The sequence below is a fragment of the Hypanus sabinus genome, chromosome 13, assembly GCF_030144855.1.
Source record: "Hypanus sabinus isolate sHypSab1 chromosome 13, sHypSab1.hap1, whole genome shotgun sequence".
In the NCBI taxonomy this organism is placed as follows: domain Eukaryota; kingdom Metazoa; phylum Chordata; class Chondrichthyes; order Myliobatiformes; family Dasyatidae; genus Hypanus; species Hypanus sabinus.
Genome location: NC_082718.1, coordinates 50,934,246 through 50,952,709, shown reverse-complemented (window position 1 = coordinate 50,952,709; position 18,464 = coordinate 50,934,246). Strand labels below are relative to the sequence as shown.

General features: G+C 41.4%; 1 protein-coding gene across 1 annotated transcript in view; it reads left to right on the top strand.

The window, feature by feature from the left end:
* The window catches only part of slc15a5 (solute carrier family 15 member 5), a 49,186-nt gene that overhangs the window by 10,307 nt on the left and 20,415 nt on the right, over positions 1–18,464 (top strand). Inside the window, exons 2-3 of the mRNA XM_059986784.1 lie at positions 7,663–7,879; positions 9,974–10,143. Of these exons, the coding sequence (XP_059842767.1) occupies positions 7,663–7,879; positions 9,974–10,143 (387 nt within the window). The remainder of the gene's footprint in view (positions 1–7,662; positions 7,880–9,973; positions 10,144–18,464) is intronic.

Sequence of the window (18,464 nt, the reverse complement as noted above, 5' to 3'; positions counted from 1 at the left end):
TTGATGTGGATAGAGAATTGGTTGGCAGACTGGAAGCAAAGAGTGGGAATAAACGGGACCTTTTCAGAATGGCAGGCAGTGTCTAGTGGGGTACCACAAGGCTCAGTGCTGGGACCCCAGTTGTTTACAATATAAATGATTTAGATGAGGGAATTAAATGCAGCATTTCCAAATTTGTGGATGACACGAAGCTGGGCGGCGGTGTTAGCTGTGAGGAGGATGCTAAGAGGATGCAGGGTGACTTGGATAGGTTAGGTGAGTGGGCAAATTCATGGCAGATGCAATTTAATTTGGATAAATGTGAGGTTATCCACTTTGGTTGCAAGAACAGGAAAACAGATTATTATCTGAATAGTGGCCGATTAGGAAAAGGGGAGGTGCAACGAGACCTGGGTGTCACTGTACACCAGTCATTGAAGGTGGGCATGCAGGTACAGCAGGCGGTGAAAAAGGCAAATGGTATGTTGGCATTCGTAGCAAAAGGATTTGAGTAGAGGAGCAGGGAGGTTCTACTGCAGTTGTACAAGGCCTTGGTGAGACTGCACCTAGAATATTGTGTGCAGTTTTGGTCCCCTAATCCGAGGAAAGACATTCTTGCCATAGAGGGAGTACAGAGAAGGTTCACCAGATTGATTCCTGGGATGGCAGGACTTTCATATGAAGAAAGACTGGATTGACTAGGCTTATACTCACTGGAATTTAGAAGATTGAGGGGGGATCTTATTGAAATGTATAAAATTCTAAAGGGATTGGACAGGCTAGATGCAGGAAGATTGTTTCCGAATTTGGGGAAGTCCAGAATGGGGGGTCACAGTTTAAGGATGAAGTGGAAGCCTTTTAGGACAGAGATGAGGAAAAACTTCTTCACACAGAGAGTGGTGAATCTGTGGAATTCTCTGCCACAGGAAACAGTTGAGGCCGGTTCATTGGCTATATTTAAGAGGAAGTTAGATATGGCCCTTGTGGCTAAAGGGATCGGGGGTATGGAGAGAAAGCAGGTACAGGGTTCTGAGTTGGATGATCAGCCATGAACTTACTGAATGGCGGTACAGGCACAAAGGGCCGAATGGCCTACTCCTGCACCTATTTTCTATGTTTCTATTTTTCTAGTGGATATGGATAGTTAGATAGATAAATAGATAGGTGGATAGTGCAAGAGAAGAATAATGAGGTAGTGTTCATGAACGATTTAGAAATGCAATGACAGAGGAGAAGAAGCTGTTCCTAAACATTCATTGTGGGCCTTCAGGCTTCTGAATCTTCTCCCTGATGGTCATAATGAAAGGAGAGCGCTGAGTGTCAGGGAGTCTGAGTGTATTCTTTAGAAGCAGCCTGTAAAAAAAGTAGCAGTGACGTATCTCTCGCTCGCTGCATGCCCCATTTGAGGGCCTTGCATTGGCTTCATGAGCCACCTCAGAGCCTGTGGGACTGGAGTGGAAGCAAGTCATCCTCAGGCCAGAGTGGAGCCTGCTATTAGGTAGCGAGTTTCAGGACAATAAAGCAATCTTGACAGTTCACAAAGTTTGGCTGATCTGTGACTCAAATGAGAAATGGAGGTGGTAGTGTTCCCGTGACCCTGCCGTCTTTGTCCATAAGGATTCTAGAGAGGGGTTTGATAGTGGGATCTGAACTCAGTCATCCACCAATACAACCACGATGCCACGACTCATTATTTAAAATGTGAATCTCATTGTTGGAAGTTAAGTTGTTCTTTGAGTGGTAACATTCCTTTTGGTGATCAGTTAACTTAAAGAACAGAGGGTGGTATACCTATTGTCTTATAGGCCTAGTAATGCAAAGGAATTAGTTCAAATCCATGGAAAGATGGATTTTATTCGAAAAGCGAGCAATTTTAATAGTGGTCAGGAAACAACCAGCCACAACGACTCATCAGGATCATGGTTACTCTTTTGGTGTACTTCATTTTTGACACAGAGCCCATAGCGAAATGATTAACTTCTGTTATGACCCCAACTGTAACCGAGGGAAATTACAGGTGGCCACAAATGATATATTGAATTAAAATATTCTCATTAATCTCTTGAAGGTTTTAAGTAGTCACTTGTTAAGTAGCTTTGTTAAGATCATGGATGACTAAATTAGGGCCTTAACCTACACTTGTCAAATATGGCCTACAGCCCCTTTTGTCCTGGCCTGCTGAAATACTCTGTTGAAATGGCTCACATCTTCTGTCCTGCCATCGTGGCAAGAAGGGTGAATTAGGGGAAGTCAAGAGGCAAGGGGATTGGAGAGACAATCAAGGCAAGTGCTCAGGAGCTGAAGACATTGGCAATGATAAGAAAGAAGATGAGGATAACCACTAATGATGAAAAATTCAAGATGACACTTATTTGGAGGAAGAGGTCTCATTGTGTAAACCTCAACATCTTTCTCAGTCAGAATCTGCTTGTTATTGTGTAACAAATTAAAGACTTGTGCTCACTACAACTTTGTACACACAGCAATGCTAGATTCTTGGCTTCATCTTGAAATGGTTCTTCAAGCACAAAAACATGGGCAGTTCTAATTGAGGTGGAATAAATGCTCCTCCTCTTTAGATATTAAATTTTTTGCTGTGGAGTGATTCCATGGGGGTCTTCTGTATGACAGGACAGTGATAATTTAACGTGGAACTCCAGGATGAGCATTGTTTTGTGCATACAAGTCGTGGAAAAGTTACCCTCTTGATGCTTCAGAGGAGAATTACCTGATCTTAGTTTCCTCTGATGGTGGATTCAAAGCTCCCCATAAAAGCTGGACCTGATAGATTGTGGGTGGTATAACTAGCTGAGCAGATTGCTCGCCGTCCCTTTCAGTTCAGCTTCCTGGTCTGAATGTGGGATCAGAAAAAGTACTCTCTTGTTTTCAAACAAACTATATATAAATTTGTCATTGAGTGTTAGCCGAATATTATCATTAATTAGGGGTACAATAGTTGGAATTACAGTAGCTGTATTTTAATGCAGTGTTTTACGGTTAATTGGGCCCAGTTAATTAGGGCAGCCGTTTATTTGGGACAACTCTTAAAGAACAAAAACTAAATCAAGAAAATAGCCAGAATTGCCTTCATTTATTTAGGTATAATAATAATAATTATTATAATAAATTTAAATTATTTAAATTTATTACAAATTTATTTATTTTGCTCACTGGGATTTTCAAGCATTCAGGCTTGGAGATGCAAGAAACAGCCCGGGTGAAAATGAAATGACTTCACTACAAGTTATGAATTACACGGAATTTGAAGGTATTGGGAATCATCTCAAAGATTTGGAGGATGCATTTGGTGAAAGCATTGTACAAAGACAGTCCATTATCGGCACTAGGTGTCTGCCCTGATTTTGTTCATTCACACTCAATCAAAAACATAGCGGATGAATTCCTCTGTTGGTGATTATTAGGAAGGAATACACAATTTCATAGTACAGTAGAGGTATTGGTGATGTTCTCATTTGTTCTGTATTTTCATTTAAATACACTAATTGTTAGAACAAATTGGCTTTTTAATAGCTTTTAACTATTTCCATGAAACTTTAGCTGATTGGGGCAGCCACTTAATTGGACCAAAATGTACTGGTCCTGACGTGTCCCAATTAACCAGAATCCACTGTATTTGTTTATTGTTTATACTGTACTCATTTCCTTAAGAAAACCCAAATAAACAGCTTCAAAATCCACTTAGTTGATTCTTATAAGTGAATCTTCACATTCAATAGAGCTTTTCTTAAAAGTCATGTAGTGGTTAGCACAGCATCTTACAGCTGTAAGATTGAGGTTCAATTACCGCCACTGTCTGTGAAGAATTTGTATGCTCTCCCCATAACCGTGTGGCTTCCACTGGGTGCTTCAGTTTCTTCCTATGTTCCAACGACGGTTAGGATTACTGAGGTGTGGGCCTGTTATGTTGGCGTAGAACGCATAGCTGGCAGGCTGCCCAGCACTATCCTCGCTGATTTGATTTGACGCAGATGATGCATTTCACTGTATGTTTTGATGTACATGTGATAAATAAAGCTAATCTTTATCCCTTTATCTCTAATAAGTCCAACGTCTGTTAAACAGTCCTGCGTGAGGTCGAATAGATTCAGAATCCGCAAAAATAAATTAATAGTATCGCTAAAATTGAGCCCCGTTTAGGAGCACAATGGTAATATAGCAAGCCCGCTGAGGAAGTAATCAAACCCAGATCACAGGCTGAGCTGATCTGGCCATGACTGCCAGTCTTGATTGGAAACCAAGGAGCACAACGGGACACAAAGATAGAGGCCAAATGACCAGAAGGTAACTTAGAAGGTGGTTGAGGAGCATGATTGCTACTGACCTGCAGCCCTGTGGGTTTGGCATTGTGTGGATACAGAAAGCCATACCAGAAACAACTGGGGAGAGTCAGATGTGGTCTGCTTCCACAACATAAGTTGGACGATCAGTTCCATTTCATCTGAGAGTTAAGAGAAAAGAAAGTGTATAAGATAAAAAATGTACGATCCACGTATTAAGAGCTAATCACCTAAAATAGGTACTATACCTGAGCTGGATTATTTTTGCTAGAAATATTTTAATTCTGCAGAGCCTTTAAATAGGGAGCCGTGAATTTCAAGTGAATTTCAATGGTCTTCTGACTCGTATCTGGTTGCACTCTGAAATCAAGACCACATTTTACAATTATTTATGAGTTTTAGTCAAGCTCCTTCAAAGCAGAAATAGAGGCAGACAAATTTATTACTTTGTCAATAAAGGTAAGTTCCAGAAAGCACCGTAAATCATTAGGATAATATTTTCAATAATGCTTCACATAGTTGAGTTATAATATGAGATGTCTTGATTGAAAAATCTTTCTACAAATACTGTCTTTTCATGATTGTTTAATTATGAATTATAATGTTACATTAATTTATATACATGCAGAAATTATTTAATATTATACGATGCTGGAAGTGGAAAAATTAATGCAAGAAGCAGCAAACTTTCTGAAACTTGGTGGATCACAAATAATTCACCGTCATTGAGGTACAGTAAAGCAGAGAACCACAGTTGACAGAAAGCAGCCAGATGATCAGATAATTCCGCCTTGTTTGCAACCCAGAATTCTCAAGGATTAACAGATACTGGGACATTATCAGAAGTGAGGTTAGCTGCAGACACTTGTCACACCTGCATAACATGCTAAGAACACATGGTCACATCCAATGTTCCCTCTATCGAGATGAGGAGGAATCTCTTTGGCCAGAGTGGTGAATCTGTGGAATGTTTTGCCACGGGCAGCTGCGGAGGCCAAACCTTTATGTATATTTAAGGCAGAGGTTGATAAATTCTTGATTGATCAGGGCATGAAGGGATATGGCAAGAAGACATGAGATTGGGGCCGAGAGGAAAATTAGATCAACCAGGATGAAATGGTGAAGCAGATTTGATGGGCCAAATGGCCCATTTCTGTTCCTATATCTTATGGTCTTATGGTCTAATTTGTAATGAGCAGTGTGTGCAAACATCTTGTGCTGTGCAATTTTTTGCTCAGTGACAACAACATAAGCGCACTGAATTAGTGATTTAATAATTTCTTCAATAAAAATAGTATAAGTAAGCCAGTTCTAAAATCTGCAGACAAATCATCGCGAACTCCATGTTGCCAACACCATCTGCTTCAGAAACCAGAAAGGGAAGGGTGATTAACAGACACAAAGTGCTGGAGGAACTCAGCGGCCCAGGCAGCATCTGTGGAAAAGAGTACAATTGATGTTTCAGGCCAAGACTCTTCATCGGGACTGGAGAAAATAAAGAAATGTGATTGTGTACAATTGTGAAATATACTTAACGTGCCAACAAGGTAGAGGGTGCCAAACTTCTGTGCGCAATTTAAATTCATTTGTGCACTAGTAGCAAAAAATGTGTAAAAAAAACACTCACACACACACACACACACACACACACACACACACACACACCACACACACACACACACATACACACACACACACACACACACACACACTCTCACACACACACACACACACACACACACCACACACACACATACACACACACACACATACACACACACACACACACACACACACACACACACACACACACACACACACACACTCTCACACACACACACACACACACACACTCTCACACACACACACACACACACACACACACCTTAGAGGACACATTGCTGGGCCCTTGCCTCGCCGATCATTTCCCTCTAGTATATCCTTTAAAGAACTGGATAGGAGCACAGTGGCCTGCTGTGCAATAAATTCATTTAAAATATACAAGTTTATTCACATTTCATCAGACTTCTGAAAACCCAGCACGTGTCCCACTCATGAATTTCTGCAAAGAACCCCTAAGCAGCTATTAGACACGTCACTAACATGTAGCAGGAGCTAGTGGCTTGTTGTAGGCAGTTGGTCAACAGTGTCTGAGAGATTTCTTAGCTGAGGTCTGAATGCATGCCCTGAACAGGAATGGGCTATTGTGCAGCTGAGACAATAAATGTAATTTCTTCATTATTTATTACATTGATTGAGACGGAAGTGTTCATCTGGACACAAGGGAAAGAACTGCTCTTCTTTGAACTGTTACAATGCACCCACCTGGAAGGATGGTAGGATCCAAGGATTTGGCAGCTCATTCCAAAAGATGGTTCTGTTGGTGGTAACATGCACCTTCAAAATTGATGTTGAAGACTGCATTTGCAACACTGAGAAACATTAGGAAATTCTCCTTTTGACCAGCATTCCTACTTCAGATACCATTGAGTGGATTAGACAACATATGAAGTTAGGCTGAGTGAGCTAGGACTGTTCTTGGAATGAAGGAGGATGAGAGGTGACTTGATAGAGGTGTATAAGATGATAAGAGGCATAGATAGAGTGGACAGCCAGAGGATTTTTTTTCCCAGGAAAGAAATTGCTAATACAAGGGGCATCATTTTAAGGTGATTGGAGGAAAGGATAGGGAGATGTCAAAGGTAAGTTTTCTACATGGAGAATTATGAGTGCATGGAACACACTGACAGTCATGGATGTAGAAGCAGATATGTTAGGAGCATTTTAAAAAAACTCTTAGAAAGGCTTGTGGATGAGAGGGAAAATGGAGGATTATGTAGGAGGGAAAGAGTAGATTGATCTTGGAGTAGGGTAAAAGGGTCGGCACAACTTTGAGGGCCAAAGGGCCTGTACTGTGCAGTCGTGTTCTGTGTTGGGCAGCACAGTGACATGGTGCAATACCTTACAGTACTACTGACCACGGATCAACTTCCACCGCAGTCTGTAAGGAGTTCTTACGTTCTCCCCGTGATTGGGTGGGATTCCTCCCAGTGCTCCAGTTTCCTCCCACAGTCCAAAGACGTACCAGTTGATAGATTAATTGGTTATTGTAGATTGTCCCATCATTAGGCTAGGGTTATATCGGGGGTTGCTGGGCGTGCAGTTCGGAGGACGAGAAGGGTCTGTTCCGCACTATTTGTCAATAAATATATAAATATGCTCTTTGTATTATTTTCATTACTTTTATTTTCTCTTCAAGGGGTCTCATGTTATTCAGAATGGCTGACAGTATTTCAATGGTAGTTTTGGAAAGCATAGAGAGTGTGTAGATTATATAAGAGATCCTCCTCTTTGCTAAAAAGATTTTCTCTGCCTGATTCCGAAGGTACAGTTATGCTGCCCTTGGTTGCGTTCCCCTTTGAGGATTTCTACATTGATGCACACCATAAGATCCACACCGACAGCGAGCAGGTTGTGCTGTTTTACGTTGCCCTCACAGCAGCGTCTTTGGGCTCGGGAGGAATTCGTGCCATTGTCTGCCCATTCAGGGCTTATCACCTCCAGGACTGCAGCCAGCACCAGCTTCTAACCTTCTTCAATTGGTCAGTGTCCACCCTTTCCAATCATTTTGTACATCTTTTGATAAGGGTTTGAAAATGACTTCATTTTGCTAATGTTAAGCCCTCCTTAAATTATGCCTTGTGAAACAGTACTCTATTTTCACGTTCTTTACCTTGTGGATCACTCCAGTGAATACAAGGAAAAAGAGCTTGAAATTATACCACCATTCATGATCTGATGTTCATAGCTAAAGTGTAGTTGCTGTTGTAAAGTCAGAGGAGTGGCAGACAAGTTTCTGTTGGCTGTATTCATGGGTAGTCATATCTGATTGAATGACAATTAAACTTGAACTTGAAGTCAACAACTCCAGTTAACAACCTTTCCAGTTTGTATCAGAAGTGACATTTCTGATTAAATTTGTGGGTTGTCCCTAGCAATCTGTAGAATATCTTGGTTGTTTAAGCATATGATGGATTTTACTATCTGTTTCAATGTTCATGCGGTAAGTAAGTGAATCTGAATCTGAAGTCATTACTGTGTAATGTTCTGCACAGATGCTGTCTAAACTGCTGAGTATTTTCAGCTTTCTCTCATTTCAGAGTTCCCGCAGCTCACTCCTCTGACCTCATTTCTCTAGACAGTCCTACAGGCCTTCAACACCCTTTCCAGCTGATACCACCACAAACTCTGTCATTAGAACATAGAACATTACAGCCCAGTACAGGTGCTGCAGACCACCATGTGTGCCAACCTTTTAACCTACTCAGAGTTCAATCTAACTCTTCCCTCTCACATAGTCTCCATTTTGTTTTCATCTATGTGCTTATCTAAGAGTTTCTTAAATGTCCCTAGTGTATCTGTCTCTACCCCAGCCCTGACAGTGCAATCCAAACACTTACCATCTTCTGTAAAAAAACTACTTCTGACATTCCCCCCATCGTTTCCTCCAATCATCTTTAAAATATGTCCTCACTGGGAAAAAGGCACTGGCTGTACACTCTATGTATGCCTCTTGTCATTTTTTTACACCTTGATCAAGTTCTTTTCATCCTGCTTTACTCCAAAGAGAAAAGCCCGAGTGTGCTCAGCTTATCCTCATAAGACATGCTGTTTAATCCAGACAGCATCCTGGTAAATCTGTTATGCACCCTCTTTAAAGGATGCAACTTCTGCATCCTTCCAGAACTGAACACTGTGGTCTAACCAGAGTTTTATAGAGCTGCAACATTACCATGTGACTCTTGAACCAAATTCTCCCAACCAATAAAGGCCAACACACCATATTCCTTCCCTACCAACTTGTGCGACAACTTTGAAGAAGTGAGGTGGAGAAGCAGTACAATGGGATCAGTTTTAGTTTGAAGGGGCCAAGGACCGGAGGCCCAGAGATGGCCTGTCTTGGTGTTGGAGGCCTGACTGTGTGTGTGAGTGGGTGGGAAAGGGGCTAGTTTTTTCATTTGAATTTATTTAGACCTTACATTCATCCCACAAAGTGACGGAGTAAAAATCTTTGCATTATGACTCTGGCGATGTACAGACATGTGAATTTATAAGTCTAATGGCCTGTAGAACGAAGCTGTCCCGTAGCTTGTTGGTCCTGGCTTTAGTGCTGCGGTACCATTTGCCAGACGGAAGCAGCGGTAACAGTTTATGGTTGGGGTGACCGAGGTGGGAGAGATGCTGTTGTGCTTTTCTTTTGCCACACAGCCAGTGTGTACAGTCCAAGTGAGACTTTGGGTGATGTGTATACTGAGGAACTACTCACCCTCTCCACTGCAGTTGTTTTGTCGTTGTAGTTGTTGCTTGTGTTGTTCTGCTGAACATTGTGGGCATGCTTTGTTGGTGGCAGTGTGTGTGGTGACCCTTGCAGGCTGCTCCCAGTACATCCGTTGCTCTGCTGGCCGTTAACGCAAACGGCGCATTCCACTGTCCGTATGTGTGATAAGCAAATCTGAATGTGAATCTGACAGCCCTCCAACAAAGCACTCCAAGGGTTAAAAGGCCTCCTTCTCCAAAGCTTGCTTCAAAGCTTCACTGCTACCTCATGTTGGGATTGCTGTATCATTGTGTAAATAGATTCCTTAAAAGTCTGTGCTCCTATTTTGAATGCCAGTTTGCGATTCATCTTCCCACAGGTTTCACTGGTTTGTGAGCTTGAACTCGGTCGTTGTGTTTGCGAGTATTGCCTACCTTCAGCAGTCGATTGCCAAAAACCTGGGCTATCTCATCCCATTCATTTCCACGCTGATGACCCTGATCACCGTTCATATGGTGCAGAACAGACTCATATTCCGACCCAAATCAGGTGAGAGCAACAAAAAGTCATCTTCAGATATTCTGTTTTTATGATGTAGGTTGAGATTTGTCCTTTGGCTGCATTTAATGAAACTTCCACAAAGTAAATAATGTAATGGTGATTTCTTTCTAGTGCTTCTGACACTGTATTTCGAGGATGTGTATTGGTTTTTCACTCAGCTCCCATTCCCCACTGATCAGCTGTCTGCAAACTTGTGAGGTCAGCTTCAGGACCCACTTTGTGTATTTCTGAACTAGTATATCACATTGCACCTGCACATTGAGGACCCTATCACTGTCTATTTCCCAGCCAGTTTTTATCAAGTGGCTCTCTGATTTGCACTGTACTAATGGAGAGCAGACTTAATTCATACACCATCTGCTTTCAAAACTGATCGTTGCTTGTTTCAATGCACTCAATTCAAACAGTTTTAACTCGCGTAGTTTTCCTTTAGGTATTTTAACATTTTGAGTTGTTTATTAGTTAATGCTGTCAAAAGGGCATACGTATTGTCTTCAAGGAAAAAGGGTTAAGGGATATCTGTATTAATTTTTATCCTTGGGAAGTCCACATGCCCTTTAACCCTAACAGATGACAAGGGATTGTATGCACAATTGCAGATGTTTGCTGTTCTTCCCTCATCCACAAGGTGACAGAGTACCCAGTAAAACACTACACCACATCACAGGGGCTCCTGAAGACTCTCTGAACAGCTTAAAGACCCTGACTTCACTATTGGGTGGAAACCATGCAAGTTTGTCAATCTCAAGACTTCACACTCACTCCCAGTTAATCAGTGATGCACAATGCCTTGCACAATCTTGTCCGATCATGTGGCAAACCCAGACCCCAGGATCGCCATAGCCATGTGATAAGCAGTCAAGGGGATTGAATACTTCACAAACATTCAAAATGATTAGAAAATAAATACATTAATACAAGATTATTAAAAGAAATCAAAATAAAAATGAATTGCAATACTTGAAAACACTTGAGAACATTTAGGGGAAAAACCATTTAATTGGTAAATTGAATGTTAGAAACTATTTACATGTCTTCCTCGTGGCTGTTTTCTTTATTCAGTAGAAAGGATGCAGCAGTCTTTGTATGATTCAATGGGTAGATTTCCTAGTGTTTGCACTCCATAGCTCTATTCCTTTGTCTTCTTCGGGTCTGTTCTGTGGTGCGTTTCACAACGTGTGTTATCGGCCATGTAGAAGTTTCAAAATTCCACCTTTGCAGATGAGCTCTGCCCTTACACATGGGTGATGGGAATCAAGGGCAGCATTTTGTGCCATGATGGAAGTCCAGCATTAATGGGAAGAAGTCACCCCTTGCCATTTTCCCTTCCAAGAGCCAGACTCTCTTTCTAAGGCTAGACTTTGTGCACTATTAGCTGTGTAAACTTGATGTTGGGAGAAAGAAAAGTATCTCTTGTGACATAACCATGTTCTGGCTGTGTTTGCACTGACCCCTTAAAAAGAGAATTGTACAGGAGTGAAGGGACCTACGTGACCCATCAGACCGGTATCGGCTCTCCAACAGAAAAAGCTATGCATGAAGTGGCATTCCCTTTGATCTTTTCTGATTGTCCTAAAAAGTTCCCTTTAAAGCAATTATCTAGTTTTCTCTTAAAAGTAACTGTTGAATATATTTCTAATCACTGCTTCTTGCAGGATATTTTAGATCACAATTTCTTCTGCAAAGAAAATCGTCCTCACTTTCCTATGAATCCATTTATCAGTTATCTTAAATTGTTCTTGACATAATGAGTTCTTGACCCAGTGGCAAGGAAATCAAGATATCTGCTGAGAGAGCATATGGGAAATTTGTTCAATGCCTAACGTAAAAGATATTACCCTTGACAGTGTTCCATTTCCTCAGTACTTCACTGGAGTGTCAGCTTTATTTTTGTCTTCATGATTCTGGAAAGCGATTAGAACCCAAGCTAATTAGAAAGTTTAGAGTAATACAGGAGGAACTCAGCAGGTAGAGGCAGTATCTATGGAGAAGAATAAACAGTCAAAATTTCAGTCCAAGAGTCCTCTGGATTTTCAGTATCTGCAGAATCTCTTGGGTTTATAATTATAAAGTTTGACACAGTTCCATATGTACCAATTCTCAAATAGAGTTGGTTAATCATTAACATGCACCATATCAAGACCCATAGAAATATCTCCATTCTCCTTCTGACTGAATATGCACAACTTGGTTGCTGCTAACCAGGAGGATTAAGAAGGCCTGACTGTTTACCACTGTCAGTATGGTCCTGAGTTAATGAGAGGTGACTAGTCAGGCTGTGCATGTAATCCAAAGCTGACCATTGCTGGGTATTTCCCTCTGCTTCCGTTTCCCTCTGTGCTGCTCAGATTGATTCTAGCTGGCACCAGCTGGGACCAAGCAAATAAGCTATTTCAATTCAGGTGGAGATTTCCATTCCAGTTTAAATAAAACATTTGAGACTCCTTGACACTAAGACAGTAGGAAATAAGTGTCATGGGAAATACGGTTTCAAGAAAAAGGAGATTGGAGCTCCTAATAATTTCATTAGTTATTAATCTGTAGTATAACAAGTCAGCTTTAGTGAAGAACAGTAACCAATGAAGTTGACATACAGATGTTCTGTTAGACTTGTATTGGTAGTATGGAGTCATAGAGAACAGCGCAGAACAGGCCCTTCAGCCCATCGAATGAAAGACAAATTATTATTCGGACTAATCCCATTGACCTGCTCCTGGACCACAGTCTTCCATACCCCTTCTACTCATGTAGTTAGCCAAATTTCTCGTAAATGTTGAAATCGAACCCAAGTCCTTCATTTGCACTGGCAGCTCGTTCCGCACACTCAGGGAAGAAATTTCCCTCACATTCCGCTTCGTGTTCAAACATACTCAAGTTCTGCATTTCATAAGCGTATCTCTCCAGGTGCTCAAAGAAAATAGGAAAAGAATCCACTTGCACAGATTTCTGGATGGACACTGAGACCATGAGCATACCTCACTACTTATTTAACACTTTAAATATATATAGTTAGTGTAATTTACAATTTTTATTGTTACGTGTTGCAATGTACTGCTGCTGAATAACAACAAATCTCACAACATATGCCAGTGATACTGAACCTACTTCTGATTCGTGCAGTCACTCAGATTCCGCTTGCTTCCTCTCTGATGACTGTAGTGGCCAGTGTGGGAACCAAACGCCGGTTCTTCCACAGATGTTCGTTCTCCCCATTACTCTGTCCGTTTCCCCTGGGTGCTGTGATTTTCCTCCCTCATTCCCAAAACAAGTCGGTTGGTTAGTTAGTTAATTACCCCTTAGTGCAGGTGAGTGGCAAAGGAATGAAATAAAGCATGGGATATGTTTGAGAGAAAATAAATTGTAGGGCTACAGGAAAATACAAAAAGGAGAAACAGACCAATGGAAAGACACTATAGGAGCTGGTGTAGAATTGATAGACCAAGCTGCTTCCTTCTGTATCATTCTAGGTGAATGAGAGTGGTCATGGGCCAGGGATTCCCCAGAGCCAGTGGGAAGAGTGGAACGTATAAGGCAATTAAGAAGAGTGAGCAACAGGAGAAGGCTGCTGTGTAATGGTGTTAGCAAGTTGTATTACAAAGTGAGTGAAACAGGATTATGTACAACCCCCTGTTGATCTGTAATATGTTCGACAAACTCAATGTTTTCAGCCCTTATCATCCATGTCGCGGCATGTAGATTAATTAGATTTGCTAATCACAAGTAGTTACCTTGTTTTGAGTCACAGAAATTTTCTGCGGTTTTGAGCTTTCATAGCAGTCCTCTATTGTGAACACTTTAAAAATATGACAATCACAGAGTTCACGTGGAGTCACTAAGATGTGTGGTCTGAGACCAGTTATTCCAGGTGTGGTATTTGCAGGATGAGTCCAGCAGAGAACTGTTGCCAACTGAAAGCAGCACACAGTAAAACACTCCAGATAATGACTTTGCCTAAAGTCATTAGTAAAGTCATTAGTCTTTTTTAGTAATTGTAATTGATTCAAACAACTCAAAGATTCACTAGGTAGTTTCAAACATGATGCATAAACTCTTCAGGTTCACACATCCATCAGTTACTCAACTCTAGTTTACTTTCACAACTTTCAAATCTCTCTTTTATTATATTCAGAGATTACACACTTGTAATAAACTTGGCCAAGGTTCGACCTTGACGAGTTCTTCTCTGAGTCCCATCTCAGGGTCTTCTCCTTCATTGGTTGCTCTTTGGAGTCATTGCAGTAGGTCATCCCATAAAGAACTTTTTTTTATGTGTTTCTTTGCATATTTTCCAAACACTGCCTAGTTCTGTATTGCCATTTACACAGTTGTAATCCCAATTCTTATCTATACGGTGAGGCTACATTTCTGTTAACTACCTCCGGCACCATCTGGTTCGCCAAAGGAGAGTCAGCAGCTTTAAATGCTTGAGTGGTGACATATCAATTCACCTCTATTGTGTCCAAATCACAGATGCCATCAGAAGGAAAACAGGCCAGCATCTTTACTGTCTTAGTGGGGTAAGGAGCTCGGCTTATTATAAGATTATTAAGGGATTGGACACACTAGAGGCAGGAAACATGTTCCCAATGTTGAGAGAGTCCAGAACTAGAGGCCACCGTTTAAGAATAAGCGGTAGGCCATTTAGAACAGAGTTGAGGAAAAACTTTTTCACCCAGAGAGTTGTGGATCTATGGAGTGCTCTGCCTCAGAAGGCAGTGGAGGCCAATTTTCTGGATGCTTTCAAGAAAGAGTTAGATAGAGCTCTTAAAGATAGCGGAGTCAAGGGATATGGGGAGAAGGCAGGAACGGGGTACTGATTGTGGAGGATCAGCCATGGTGGTGCAGGCTCAAAGGGCCAAATGGCCTACTCCTGCACCTATTGTCTATTGGCTTGAAATCTAACAAACTTCTAAAGCAAGATTTCCCAACTTGGGGGTCTTGGACCCTTTGCTTAATAGTATTGGTCTATGGCATAAAAAAGGTTGGGAACCCCTATTCTAAAGAAATACTGTTGAAATATTCATGACTGGTTGCATCGTGGTTTGGTACAGTAATTTGAATGCCCAGGAATGGTAGAAGCTGCAGATAGTAGTCATTTCCAATACATCGTGACCCACCCTTGGTAGTATTTATAGGAGGGACTACCTCAAAAAAGGCAACATCTGTCCCAAATATCGTCACCAAATGGGCCATGCCATCTTCTTGCAACTACCAGCAGGCAGAAGGTACAGAAGCCACACCACCAGATTAAAGAACAGGTATCTTTATTCAATCATTTGGTCCTTGAACCAAGCAATAAAACCCATAAAACACAGTTTAGCAACACTATACCCACTTTGGGCACTTTGCACTTAACTGGACTGATTTTTTTTTTTTGCTTACTTGCAAGAATTGTGTAAAATGTATGTTATTTTGTGATGCCACGTGCCTGTGGTGCTGCTCCAACTAAGTTGTTCATTGCATCTGTGCATTTGACAATAAACTTGGCATTAACTTTGATTAAAACTGACCACGTGTTGAGTACGTGATCTTCCTTTGCTGTATTCTGTGGTCCCCAGTGACCCTTCCTCGTTTTCTGCTCCTCCGAGTGTTCTCCCAGAGCCTGACATCGAGCTGGCTGCTGCAGAATTATCCATCCCATCCAGGAATACTGAAGATCCCATGCAGGTGTGTGTATGTAACATGCAACCTCAGAAGGTGGTCAAATATAAATTGCGATAGACTGCACATAGCACTGTCATGTACCCCGTGACCGGGTTACCATACCAGCAGAAATGGAATAATATGTTGGAGTCTGGTATTATTGTAACTAAAAGTGTTTATTAGTAAACTAAGTAATACAGTACTATAAAATACAAATATATATAAAACAGGTTAGCAATGATATATACAGAAGTGTGGAAATAGGAATCAAAACCAAGCTCTATCGAAGTCTAGGGGTAAATGAATAGTCTTATGGTGATGCAGAATTCAGTTCAGTTCAGTTTAGTCTGAGTTGTGGTAGTTGCTGTTGTACCGTTGGGGAGAGAGAGAGAGAGAGCAAGAGGTGATGCAGTTGCAGGCAAACCTTCCATTGGTTTCTTGTCCTGTTGTGGTCACTGACTGTGACCCCTCCATACTAGGCCAGACCATTCTTCAGTGGTGAGCCTGTCACCCAGGCGAGGGTGGACACACACACAAGCCCCCACCGGTCCGCCTTCACACACTCTGAGACTCTTATAGATTCCCCCAAATTAATCCTGCAAACCCTCACCTTCTCGCGGGTGCACAATGCTCTTCCAGTGTCCCATGGTGTGTCTGCTTGTGTCTCAGCAGACTTGCTTTTTATCTCCCCCGCCGGGGTACCAGCCATCCATCAACTGTCCATGTCCATCACCTGGTACCGCCTTGCTGTCTCAGCAGGAATCCACACAAGCAGGCAAAGTGTCTTTGGAGCAAAGTAAACAATTAGCGAAGAAGCCATAATACTAAATCATCCCTCTCTCTTATTATCAGCATCTGCAGCAGGATGCCTCCCCCCTCTTCTCTCTCTCTCGTTAGCAGCATAGTTCACAGGGGGGTCAATTCTGGACCCCATCTCAGCCTGGTTTGCACATCACACATCACACCCCCACCCTTAAAAGAATTTTTACAGGGGGAAATATTCAATAGTGAGGCACGTTACAGAATCTAATATAATACATAAGTAGTCATTAACCAACAGAGTAACACAGATATAATTTCAAATCTAACACCTCGATAAACAATCAGCAATTACATTGTCAGTCCCCTTTACATGTTGAATCTTTATATCAAATTCTTGTAACATCAGACTCCAACTCAGCAGTCACCTATTCTTATCCTTCATGTTAGTCAAAAAATACCAATGGATTGTGATCAGTGTAAACTATTAGTGGCTTCTGTGCAGGACTAATGTAAACCTCAAAATGCTGTAATGCCAGGATGAGTGACAGCAATTCTTTTTCTACAGTGGAACAGTTTTTAAACTTAGGTGTATAGTACAGAGTTTAAACTAATACATGTGTGATCATGTAGCATATTACAGAAGTGTATACAAATACTAATCTATATTTCACTTTTAAACCTAACATTCAAACAGTCAATCTACCATGATACTGTCTTTATCTTTCATAAGCTTTGTCTCAAAAAAAAGTCAAATTCCTGTAGAACCAGATTCTGTTATTCAAAGTGGCATTTGGTCAACCATTGCCTCTTTTCCACTTCGACACAGACCACTGAACCATCATGTGATCAGCTTGCTTGCCAGCTTGGATAAGGCCTTCACTGACCCCCTGCAGAGGTGCTAGCTTATCACTAATGTTTTCCAAACTAAGTCCATTTGCTAAATTTCCAAACGACTCATTAATTTTAAGCAAGTCATTAACTTTATCTTCAAGATCTTTAAGTCTATTAGTTTCCAGTTTAACATCTGCAGATGATCCCTCTTGGTCAAAACAACACTTCAAGTTTTGCCATTCCAAATCACATACTTGAACAACATCACCAAGTTGCTTATCTTTAAATTTCAAAACAAACTGTAACAGACTAGCAGGCACCTTGTTACCAGACCACTGTCCCTTCATCATGGTCAATGCTTCAAAAACCAATTCAGACTTTAAATTTTCCTTATTCAAAAGTCCAGTACCACTTTTTTCAATATCTTCAATAATATTCAAGTCACCAGCTTTTATCTCATCACTAACTTTTAGAACACCTTCTAACACAAGTGACTGAGAATCCTCACTTTCCACTGGTGCCAAGGTTAACCCCTTACTCACTGAACCAAGTCTATCTGACACAAAAGGACTGCATTCCTTTTTAACCAAGTCAGACACCTCAGACCTTTCCTGAGTCTCAACACAAGGTTCAGTACCCTGTGAATCCACAGGTACTTCAACAACCTGAACACAGCAAACGGGACATCTGCCTCTTCTAGGCTTTCAATACCAGTCCCAGTTTCAAATTTCAGGTTTCCCTGATCCTCCCAGCTACTCTCTGAGCAACTCCCATCCGGAGTAAACTCAACCTTGTGGGTTAAAACAACCTTGACTGCTAACCCAGCAGACTCCCTCGAGGTAGCAGCATCCTTTTCATCTCGGAATGCCCTTATATCATCGGGAACACACTCCTTAAATTCTTCAACTGCAAGCAGCTCTTTCAAGCTGTATAAGTCATCAGTGTCCAACACTGGACCTTCCAGCTGCCCCATCTGTTTCTCATCCTTGCTCTGTGCCTTCACAAAGTCCTTTCTTGACAACGATACATCTGCCCTTTATCATCATCTTCACTCGCCTTCTGATACAGGGATG